This window comes from Cynara cardunculus (genome assembly GCF_001531365.2).
Source record: "Cynara cardunculus var. scolymus isolate 2C chromosome LG 17, CcrdV1, whole genome shotgun sequence".
Classification (NCBI taxonomy): Eukaryota; Viridiplantae; Streptophyta; class Magnoliopsida; order Asterales; family Asteraceae; genus Cynara; species Cynara cardunculus.
The window spans coordinates 33,205,804-33,218,893 of NC_037544.1; the positions used below are offsets into that span (position 1 = coordinate 33,205,804).

Genomic DNA, 13,090 nt, shown 5'->3' on the forward strand with positions numbered 1-13,090 from the left:
TAAGAATATAAAATATTTATTGTTATTAGTTGAAATTAAAATAGGAGTTGTGTAATTTAAATTGAATTTAAAATATTAAATTAATAATTAATTTTTTTTAGTATGTGATTAAAAATTGTGAAAATACATGTTTTTCAGAAGAGATGACGTGGACTTACATGGATGTCACCTCCAGGAGACTCCGACCCGGAAATTTCCTCCGGCAACGGCGACCCTTTATCCGACCAAACACTCAAAACGTCGTCGTAATTTAGTTTCAGTAGCAACCGGGACCCAATTTCAGGACTAGAATTCTCCTCTCCTTGATTCAAATTCCCCCGTCCCGATTCCGATTCCGACATCTTCAGCAATTCCTCCACTTTCTTCTTCTTCTGTTCCACCGGAGCTTTCTTTATCTTCGCCGGAGCCACCGCTGTTGCCACCACAGGCGGCGAAATGTTAACCACATTCACCGTCGGGAAACTCCACCAATTCCCATCATCACCATTCTTCAATGCTCTCACTCCATTCCTCATTCCGAAACTGAAATTGAATTCCAAATTCCCACCAAAACCCAGCCCCATTGGATACCCGTAGCAAGTTTTTGAATTTAAACAAGATTTATTAGTTGATTCATCGTTTTGGATTGTTGAATTACAACTCCCCATGATGCTATCTATCCCCCCTTCAATTTCCTCATCAAGCATCGACTCGGTATCAAAATCATCTTGATACCCATCACACAATTCCATGGAATCCGAACCCGAATTACAGTTCCGGTATTCGATTTCCCGTGGACTCTCGCAAGAACTCGCCACTTTTGACTCAAACAATGAACTGGGTTTCTCCATAATTGGCTGATGAAGGAGGAAGCCGGAGTTTTCAATCACCGGAAACGGTAAAAGTAACTCCGGTGGTTCATTTAAGGAATTACCATGTTGTCCGGTGAATTTGGAAAGATTATTGGTCTTCTTCGTAAGGTTTTTGGTTGAGAAAACTTTGGGGCAAGCTATGGAGAGAAGAACAGCTGCTTCATTGTAAGTCTGATTGGGTCTTTTTCGAGGGGTTCGGGGTTTTCGATTCGAGATTGCTATCGGAGAATTGCTCGATTCAGAGAGAGTTGAAGATGGAGAAGATGAATGAGAAGTTCTACTAGAAGTTGTAGATGGACATTTGACAATATTCTCAATATCAAATCCATAAGCCCTTCCTGTACCCCCACTTAAACAAGAAGACATCTTTCAAGAAACTCAATTCACCCCCAAATTCATGAAATCTTGTTCAAGATGAAGTTTTTTTCCATGAACTTTCAAGAAAGATTCAGAAATGGACGAAAATTGGAAAACCCAACTCCCAAATCAAAAGGGTACTGGAAATGAGTGGGAAAGAAGTTGAATCGGATAGAAAGACAAGTGCTTTTGGTTTAGAGGTATCAAGAATAGGATAAGAAAAACCCTAAACCCTGAAAAAGTGTCGACTTTTTGTATGAACAAAAGTTGGATTCTTTATAAAATAAGAACAAGATTTAAAATAAGTGATGGAAGAGGAGAACAAGAAGATCCCAGAAACCCTTTTTTAAAACCCACAGAATGATTCAAAAAAAAATCAATCTTCATATCATATTATCATGGACAGACAGAGAGAGTCTCCTCAATTGAGAAAGTAGAAGTGTAGAACACACACACAGAAGCATATATATAGTATATGTGTTTGTATTTGAAAAGATTGAATGCACAAATACCAAGGTTTCAACTTACCATGAGTTGGTTTTACCCAGAGAAACAAGAAAATATCCAAAAATAACCGAGTAACTGCAGACAGTATTAACAGATGCACACAGATATATATATATATATATATAGAGAGAGAGAGAGAGAGAGAGAGAGAGAGAGAGATTATGGAGTCACGGGAATGGAGAAGAGATAAAAGGAAGGAAGGAATAGATCTGTTGGGTAGTCCTGTAAAAATGGCAGAAGACCCACCTCTCTTTCTCTCTGTAACTTGAATGAAAAATCTCTCTGTAAATACATTCTCTCTCATCTCATCTGTATCTGAATCCCTCTCTCTCTAAAACACGTATTCCTCACAAAACATAATAAGTAAAAAGGGTTTAACTTCGTTAAAAACTCCTTATTACCGGTTTGACACCGGTATAAATTGTTTATCAAAACACTCAAAAATGATTATTACCTTGCCACACCGAAATAAGTCAATAAATTGTTTTTATAAGTACATCTTTTGAGTCTTATAAAATAATCTATTAAAACAGTTAAACCAAGGAAAATGGTATATTTGGAGACAAGTTGGGAGTGAGGAGAATGGAGGGGAGAATGGATACAGAAGAAGAGACAAGTGAGAGAGGCTAAGCATTTCTCTGGAATTAAAGGGACCACTCTCTCTGCCTGGCACTTGGCTTATAATGATAACACTATCTTTTTATTTTTTTATTTTATTATTATTATTATTATTTTCATCTTTCACTCTCACTCTAACTTATTTTACATTGCCAAAAGTACATGTCTCTTCAGTTTTGGGTAAAAAGAAGCCACAATTAGGTGTTTTGAGGTGGTATTAGTTTATGTATTTATCAACCGTGGGTTTTCAAACCAGTTTACGTGTATCGATTAATCTTTTAGATGATTATGAATCGTCTGGATTCATTACAAATGAACCTCCATAGCTGTAACGATTTTAAGATTTTCAACTATCATATCCCATGAAGCTTAACCACTGCACTACAACCCAAGTGGTTTACTGATTTATTTTATATAGCAATTTTTTTTAAAAATGACATGATTAAGCAAATAAGCAATCCATAACAAGTTTATTAATTAAGCTGTAAATAAACAATCCTTTAGATTTGTTATAAGGTTTAATTAATAAATATAATTGTTAAAATAAAAAAAGGGAAAAAATAAGTTAATAAATGTTGGAATAAATAATATTTAAATAACATATAAATTTGAACACATCATAAAAATTATATATATATATATATATATATATTAGTATTAAATTAACAAGTTAAATTTTTTCTTTTGGAGCTTTATAATAAATTGTAGTTATGTACAATTTACTTGTAATCTTAAATTTTAAGTAATATGTATCAATAAACAATATTTCATGCATAATTTTTTTTTAAAAATTCGTCAAATACTTTATAATATGGTATAGATATAACAATTAGTGTATTATATAATTATACAGTTGATTTTATAAGTAATTATATATTAAATCTCATTTTATTCCCTCTAAAAAATTTATTCTATTTCAAAAGAGATATTTTGGATTAAATATATAATCTCAAGAACTAGAGAGACAATCGGTGCATATGCTTTTTCAAACCGTAAACTACGTACAAGTACATTAATAATTTGCAAGATTTCGCTAATCATAGATTACTTTGCTCTTTTCAAAAGTATCAAAGTAAAAGAAGGGCAAATGCTAGCTTACAAAATTTTCAACGTTTAAAGTTCACAACTTTTCAAAAAAATTGCTACAAAGTAAAAGGTTTCACCAAAACAATTTTCTTTACCTTTAAAAGTAGAAAAAGGAACCATAAGGGTGGTGCCTGATTGATTTGAGCTTCGTTCCAAAGGTCAAAAGTAATAAGAGATCCCAGGTTCAAATACAAGGAGGAATAAAAATTCCCTTGTGACCACGGAAGTTCAAATACAGTGACTCCGGACTATCTGTAAAGCAGGTGATCGTCCTGAGATTAGTTACGCACATAATATATTCTCTTTTTAGCCCTACTTTATGAGTTGGTAGAAGTGATGTAAGGAGTAAAAACAAGACATTGAACATAACATTTTTATGATGATTGCTTGATTTATTTTTATGTATATATGTCATACCCATCAAGTAAATGTGTGGTTTATTTATTAGAAAAGAGAATATGAGTTATGCCCATCCATCTAAATTTGTCACATTTTGGTGGAAGCAAAAGTAAAATCAAAGTGAAATTGCCCTAAAAATCCATCAATGAATGTGGTATCTAATCCCAATCATGGGCATATGCAAAGATGATAGAAAAAGGATATCCTTTTTGGATAGATAGTTTTAAGTTTCCAAATATATATATATATATATATACATATAGGGTTGGGTTCAAGTGAGACCAATAGTTTTTCGTGAGATCCGTAAGATTAATTTATGTTCATTGAACAACTTTATAAGCTAATGATCTAATTGTCTAAAGTTGTACGGTGACAATTTTGTGATTATTGAGAAGTCTCATGACAATTTTGTGATTATGAATGTTCAGATTGTAGGTCTAATTCAAGGGTTAAAAATTGATTTTACGGGTCTCACAAAAAAACCTTTGGTCTCACATGATCCCAAGTCTATACAATATACAATATACATATACATATACATACACACACATATATATATATATATTTGGGATTGTGTAGAATATATTTTTTTGGTGAGAACCGTAGGAGCTGACCTAAAACCTTTCAATGAAACCAACCTTGAATCTGACACTCCAAAAAAACATGATGAATTTTTTGTTAATAAACAGGAACTTCGAGGGAGAATATATTGCAAGGGGCATGGAGGTTGACATACTTTTAAAACCCTGAAATACATTTGACCTACATTAAACTGTCAACATTAACATAAGTTAACATGAATTACCTTAATAAATTTAAATACACATGAATTTAGCTTAACATACCCCATAATATTAACACGTTTTATCGTAAAAACCTTAATGAATTTTAAATCTTAACACATGCAATCTTATCCTACGTTAATTAACATTAAAAAACAATGAACTTCAACATAACTTAATATGAAAAATAATGGAAGTTAATTAATATGTCTTAATAAATTTTAACATGAAAAACATTTAATTAATATCAACATACCTTAACATAAGTCAAACATATTATCCAGATATAATATTTCATAAATTGCTATTTTTTATTTAAAAAATATGAGATAAATATATCATTTTACTTTATAGCGTTACATAAATAACATATGTTTTGGTCTAAAAGTAAAAATATTGTCGTACTCTATACGTTGTTAAATAATATGTTAAATAATTACTACATTCTTATCAAAATAAATGTAATCAGTAAAAAAGATAAGGAATTTTAGAAAGATCATGTAGTTACTGTACTTTTTAATCCGTTAAATGACAATTATATTTTGAATAGAGAAAGTAAAGAATTTCTTTATCTCATAAGTAATTGCAGTGTTGAAAAGTTGTTACTTAGTTTTAACAGTGGACACTTATTTTAGAACGGGTTAAAATAGAGATTTAGGGGCCGTTTACCTAAACCCTTACCCGGTAAGCACTTACCGGTAAAATTCAATACTATCGTTTACTAACCGGGTGAGATTTTATTCACTAAAACGTATTTTATGCAACAATTTATTCCGGTAAGGACTAACCATGGTAAAAGTCATCGTCCTCACTTACTGAATAAGACTCTCGATTCTTGTCTTTCCTCTTACTGGGCAGGGTTTTTAGTCCTTGTCATATTCATCCGGTAAAATAAAATGAGTTGGTAAGTACTTACCCGAGTAAGCGTTTGGTAAACGACACCTTAGACACTTATTTTAAAATGAATACAACAATTCGTAGTAATTTTATGTGTTCTTTAAAATAAGTATTTTATTTAATCGTGAATTTAATTAAGTTTAAGCCACACATTTGAATCATATATTTTTATATTTTTTTCATACTATATATATATGTCTATGATGTGTAGCTCAGTTGACAAAGGAGATTACTTTGTTCATATACAAGACATGTCATATGTTCAAACCCCTCTGCTCCGTCTGATGCTATTCTTAACAACTGAGTGAGTCAAAAAAATATCTGTTCATATTGATATCCTTAAAAGCAGATTTTATCGAATGAAACCGATTAAAATTGTAGTTATATTTATTTTATACAAACTTCACATATAATAAAAATCAAAAAATTCAAAAGAAAAACAAAAACGAAATTTATGGATTTTAACTTTTGAGACAGGGTATAGTATAGTCTGGTAGTACCATGATTGGCAAAATATGTAAATTACTCTTATCTGATGACATGGCAAGATGTGATTGGATAATCCAGATTTCTAGGGCTGAGTTGGAATGTTGTTCATTGGTTAAGGGGCTATCACGTGAATCTAAGAAAAAGGGTGAAAAGAGGTGTAATATGTGTGGCAGATGGGTCTCATACGTTGCCCTATTTACAGTCATTGGCTTCTCACTACATAATCTCTTGTATTTTTTCTTTTTTATTTAATTCAATTTGAAAATTAATTATTTGATTAAAAAAATGTCAAATAATATATATATATATATATATATTATAAAATATTTGATAAAAATTCTTAAAAACCATTCTTTTAAACATGAAGTACTGTTTATTGATGCATATTATTTAAAATTCAAGATTACAAGTAAATTGTGCATAAATACAACTTATTAAAGATTCATATTTGAATTCGTGTAACTAACTACAGATAAACATAATCAAATAGAGGATAAACATCTCATTTTAAAATCTAAAATATAATTAGAATAATTATTAAGTTTTAACAAAATAAATAATTATTATCTTTATAAAAAATTATATTAATAAACGAAATATAAATTATTTCGTTATTGAACTTAAATTGAATTATAATTAAAAAAATTGAATTAAAAATTACACAAATTTATATTTTATTCAAAAATAAAAACATTATTGCTTTTTGAAAATCACATAAGACCATATTATAAGATCGATTGAGATAAAAATAAAATATTAAAATCAAAGTGTATCTCGCTATAGTGCACGAATACCCTTCTAGCATTAAATAAAAGGTCATAAATTAATAAGTTTTAAGCTGCATAAATAAGAAAATATGTTTTTTTTTGAATTTTATGGATAAGTAATAAATGAAATATAATCATATATGAAAAGTATTATTAAAAAATAATATATTATTTTAAAACAATTTTAAAATTATATTTTTGGATTCCCTTTTCAGATAGACTTCAATTGAATAATTTGCAAACATAATTTTAAAATAAAGTTTTTTTATAATAAATTAAATTTACAAATATCTTTTTAATTTATAATTATTATTTATTATTTATAGTTATTCCATCATATAATTTCTAATCTTTATGCTTTTAAGTGAGGACTTTTCTGAATCCCCATTGATATATAAATAAATGAAAAATCTTTTTGTTATTTTTTTTTATACTTTTATATTTAATCAAAAAATTGATTATCAACAACTTTAACGGGTCCTATAAACTCATTCAGTTATTGAGGCCATTGAGACATGGAATTGACCCAAGAAATCGCTCACTTCTTTATCGATTGATTAGTTAGACAGATAGATTTTTATAGTTCCATCAAGAGACAGCCCCTGAATCGTTAAGAGGTGAATCTTGTTTAGTAAAAAAAAGTCTGCTTCTTAATTGTTCTAAAATTTTCTGAATAATTTTACATCTTGGACCTACTTTAACCATTTAACACTCTAATTTCATTGTAAACAATTACCAAATATTTATATTTTATTTTGCACTATATCATGAAAACCTCTTAATCATTCTAACTATTTAATTATTATGTATCAAACCCTTCAGCAACTACCAAACAACTCTTAATAAACAAGGGAGTTTACAAATATTTATAGATATATAATTATTACGATGCCACTTAAAAGAATCAAATAATACATGTATGGGAATGAAATTAGCATCTTAATTATCGGAGAGGGTGTAAATTAGTAGCAATATTTGTTGTAAAAAAGTATAATTGCTATTATATTTCGTTTTCTTAATTTTATAATGAGAAATTATTGGAAGGCAACTCTAGATTCACTACTAAAAACAAGGTATCAGCGACGAAAATCAGTATCAACGAGGAATCAGCGAGGAAACGAGTTTTTAGCAAATCCCTCGCTAATCTGTAAGAAATCAGCAAGAGATCTGGCCAAAAACAGATTCTATCGCTGATACTCTGCACTTTTGTGATGATTGGTTGTATTTCAAATTAAATTAATTAATATTTTTCCTCAAAGCACAATTTATTACGTAAACATAGAGAGTACCACGAACACCCCATCCTCAAACCCCCACATAATTCTCTTTTGGATTCTTTTGCAATATATATATATATATATATATATATATATATATATATATATTATCTTACATTAATTTAACTTTGTCTTATGCCACAAGTCGTACATATGTGCAACTGATTAGATGCTTCTTTTACTGTTAGTTTTTTTGAATTTGAAATTAAAATATTTTATTTTTAATTTTAAAAATAATACTTGTGGAGACTTCTTGAAGTAGAGTATTTAAAATGTATCAAAACCAACCATAAGAATGGTGCATGATTGGTTTGAGCTTGGTTCGAAAGGTCAAAAGTATCAGGAGGTCTCAGGTTCAAATCCAAGGAGAAATAAAAATCCCGTTGTAGCCACGGAGGTTCAAATGCGGTGACTCCGGGCTATCTGCAAAACAGGTGGTCGTCCTGAGATTAGTCGGCTCACATAGCGGGTTGGATATCCAGGTTAATAAAAAAATTATCAAAACCGAAATATTTTGGAGATGAAAAACTATATAGAGAGAATTTTAAATACTAATCCTCTAATTAATATAATTGTACAAATCATATATCAATAAAAAAAGATATTTAAGAAAATAACGAGGAGTATTTCTGATGATCAACGTTTTATATTATAAAACAACTGAGGTATTAATTGAACCAAATATTCTTTAGACTAAATGGACAGTTGAAATTAGTTTATCTGGTTTATACTAATTAGAGAGTTTGTATTTGGAACTTCCTCTGTATATAATATATAAATATGTTTTATTTAAGACATTAAATGTAACAAGTAATGATAAATCTAACATCTGCAATTAGATTGTAATATTTATTCGGGAAAAGTACAATAAAAACCAATGGACTTTCTTGTTTGGAATGATTAAGTCCTTGGATTTTTTTTTGGAACAAATAAGTCCTTGGACATTTCAAAACATGTTAAATAAGTCATTGGACAATTTTTTGGAACAAATAAGTCCTTGGACATTCCAAAATATGTTAAATAAGTCATTGAACAATTTTTGGAATAAATAAGTCCTTGGACATTCCAAAAAATGTTAAATAACTCCTTGGACAATTTTTGGAACAAATAAGTCATTGAACAATCCAAAACATGTTAAATAACTTCTTGAACTTTTATAAAACATGTTGGATACATTCTTATGACTTGTACAACTAGTTAAAATAGTAAAATAGTGAAAAAAAATCCGGAAAAAATCCCAATGAACATTCATATTTTGAACGATAAAGTAGTAAAATAGTGAAAAAAATCCGAAAATATATTTTGTTAGTGATTTTTTAAACTAAAAAAAATAAAAAAAATTTATAAAATATATTATTTTTAATTAAAATAAATTTCACCAGTAATCTTATTAAATCTTTTTTTAATTTAAAAAATCACATACATGATATATATATTTTTAATTAAAATAAATTTAATAATAATATATTTTAATTTTAATTAAAATAAACTTTATCAAAAATCTTTTTTAAATGTAATTATTTTTTGTAAATGTAAATACTTTTTTGTTATATTTGTTTAATTTTATAGATCTAAATACTTTTTGGTTCAAAAAATATTTAGGGGCTTAATCGTTCAAAATATGAATGTTCATTGGGTTTTTTTCCGGATTTTTTTCACTATTTTACCACTTTAACTAGTTGTACAAGTCATAAGAATGTATCCAACATGTTTTATAAAAGTTCAAGAAGTTATTTAACATGTTTTGGATTGTTGAAGGATTTATTTGTTCCAAAAATTGTCCAAGGACTTATTTAACAGTTTTGGAATGTCCAAGGACTTATTTGTTCCAAAAATTGTCCAATGACTTATTTAACATATTTTGGAATGTCCAATGACTTATTTGTTCCAAAAAATTGTCCAAGGACTTATTTAACATGTTTTGGAATGTCCAAGGACTTATTTGTTCCAAAAAAAAGTCTAAGGACTTAATCATTCCAAACAAGAAAGTCCATTGGTTTTTATTGTACTTTTCCCTATTTATTCTTAATTGTGAGCATCTAGACCAGCTTGCACGCACCTCGATTAATTCTATGAAATCCTGTAGAACAGTCAGAAAAATATATAGTGGCTTTGGAGGGACACAAACCGGATGACCATTTTAGCGACAAATTTACGAGAGAAATTTCCCTCGCTGATACTCTGCATTTTTGTAGTGCATCAAACAAAGTTTTAATTGGTATGCACAATGCACTATTCTAAAAGGCTAGCCACAATAGCCGATGTGACACGCCGTCAAAGGTGGAACACATGCCCTGTAACCCAGGGGTCGAAATGAACAACACATTTTTCGGTTTCCAAATCTACTTGTTCTATTTTCTTTAGAAAGTATAATTTTTGTGCTTAGGTTTATAAGATCAAATTATTAAAATGTCTTACTTAAAAGTGTTACAATAGATTTATAGTACGTTTTTTAATGTTTCAACGTTTTTTTATATAGTTTTTAAAATAAATTGTCATGTTAGCTATTTTGTAACACAATTTTGAAAAGTGTCATATAACCGCATCTGTTTATATGACATTTGTGTTTATAAGACATTTTTACGTCGTATAAATTGATACAACACTATATTTTGAAAGTGTCCTAAAAAACTTATTAAGACGCCCAAAATGTAAGGCCCCACATCGGTTGTAGAAGGGAACTAAGATTGTCTTATAAGAGATCGGAATACCTCTTCTATCAACAACGTTTTAAAATCGTGAATTCAGGTATGGAAAAAGCATACAATATTTGGTACGGTTGCCTGAGATGTTACAAAAACGTCCTATAAACTTGTTGTAACACTTTTAGAGAGAATTTTGTTTTTATTTGGGCCTATAAACTTAAGTGCTATAAAACATTTTATTATGAAGCTTAAATATTTTAGGCATCCGATAAATCTAATGTTGTTGTAGTGAATATATATCTCATAATATAATTGTTTCATAACAATTATATTTAGCCTTAATTATAATAACAAACAATATTTAACCCTATCAAAATAACAAATAAACAATATTTAGGGGTCGTGTACTAAACGCTTACTTGGTAAGTGCTTACTAAATAAATTTCCTTATCGGATGAACATGACAATGCCAAGAATCTTACCGGGTTAGAGCGATGAGAATGATGGAGAGTCTTACCCGGTAAGTGAAGATTACGACTCTTACCTAAGCACTTACCCGGTAAATTGCTGCATTCAATACGTTTTGATGTACTAAAATCTTACTCATCAAAATAAATTATAATATTGACTCCTATAAATAAACACTTACCAAATAAGCATTTGGATAAACAACCTTTTATTCTTATATAACCACAAACCATAAGTAATGTATCTTGGAGCAGTGACTTGAGACGAGAGGCCAAGTACAAGTTCTATTAAAATACTATTTAAGTTATGTATCCAGCCCTACTATGGAGGAACAAAAGGACAGGGGCCATGCCCCCTACTCCCCTAGCCCCCTTAGACCATCCGTCCATGCACACATTCGCTAATCCGTCGCTAAAGATAGGATCTGTGTCAGAAAAATCTGTCACTAAAGGTAGGATAGGTTGCTGATCCATTGATAATCCGTGGGTCAAAAGGTCGGGGGTAATGCTATTAGCGACGGGTCAGTGACATATATTGGCGACGGGGACTTTTTGGCGACGGATTAAAGATGGACTCTTATCTATGACAGATTAACGAAGGAAAACCTTTAGCGACGGATTAGCAAAGAAAACCTTTAACGACAGATTAGCAAAGGAACCTATTAGAAATGAATTAAATGACAAAACTGTTTAACGATGGATCAGCGAGGAACTTTTAGCGATAGATTAGCAAGGGCCAGAGAACTTTTAGGGACAGATTTTCTCTCGCTAATCTGTCGTTGAATTTAGTAATTTTTAAAAAAAGTTAAAATTATATATTTCCTGTATTTTTCATACAAAACACGCCCATAAAATAACAAACCAAAACTGCCCAACATATTAAATATAACTAATCCATACAATTTAAACCAATTCATACAATTTAAAGTACAAAATTCATACAAAAATGTTCAATCTCACCATTGGGAGGGCCGGGAGGTAGGGGAGGGGGAAATGTGTCTTGACTGCCGCATAAACACAGCAAAATGTTGCGATAATGCGATCTGCTCGGCTAAGCGGGTAGCGTATTTGGCCTGTTGGGCCTTCTGGTCTGTTCGACTCTTCTGTTCAGCCTCGAGCTTGGTCCGAGTACGTTGAGACTCTCCCAATTGTGTTGGAACTCCTCTACTCTTGCCAACTTCTCTGTCAACTCCGCTACCTATAAATATTCAAATTTTGATAAAATCAATAATTTGTTTGCAATGAAAAGTAATGAAAAAGTACATAACAATCTAACCAACATACTTCTACTCTTGATCCAATATCGAATGATCTCTAGCTACTACTGCTACATTGACCGATATATCATAAGAAGGATTTTGGGATGTTCGAAACCAAAAAGACAACATTTTTTTTGTCCTCCGACACTCTGCTCCCAAAAAGATACCTCATTAGGACAAGGGGTGTCGGCATTAGAATGTGACTCATCCCCAAGTGATTAAAATCGCTCCTATAGTTTACCAAAACAAAAACGGGTGAGCTTATATCTGTAGACATTTCAACAACATGACAGTTGTAAATCAAACATATCCAATACCCGACTTTAACAATTAAATAATTCTAATTACCAATGGTAGTCACATTCTCAACCAACCTATCTACTTAGCCTAACGTCTGCCTAAAATGGCAGCCTAAATTAATAGCATTACAACGTTTATTAAAATATATTACTTTAAACCTACCAAATGTATCAATAAAAACGAAGTAATGGTTTTAGAAAACCAACATTAACCCCAGCTGCTCTGGGATAACACAACCGAGGAGGATTAGTAGGCGGGGCAGATGAACCCGGAGCGAACTTCTAGTTCGTGTAGTGGGTACGCTCAAACACCTCAATAGTAGTTGGCTCGCGACCCATTACTTGTGCCTACATTAGAAAATTAAGTTAAGTTGTTAGTAAACATCTATA

At 30.4% G+C, this 13,090-nt stretch overlaps 1 protein-coding gene across 1 annotated transcript in view; it reads right to left on the reverse strand.

The window, feature by feature from the left end:
- LOC112500878 (protein CHLOROPLAST IMPORT APPARATUS 2-like) overlaps positions 1–1,636 on the reverse strand; it is a 2,694-nt gene extending 1,058 nt beyond the window's left edge. Inside the window, exon 1 of the mRNA XM_025104485.1 lies at positions 159–1,636. Coding sequence (XP_024960253.1) covers positions 159–1,217 — 1,059 coding nt within the window. The 5' untranslated portion in view covers positions 1,218–1,636. The remainder of the gene's footprint in view (positions 1–158) is intronic.
- Positions 1,637–13,090: the final 11,454 nt, after the last annotated feature.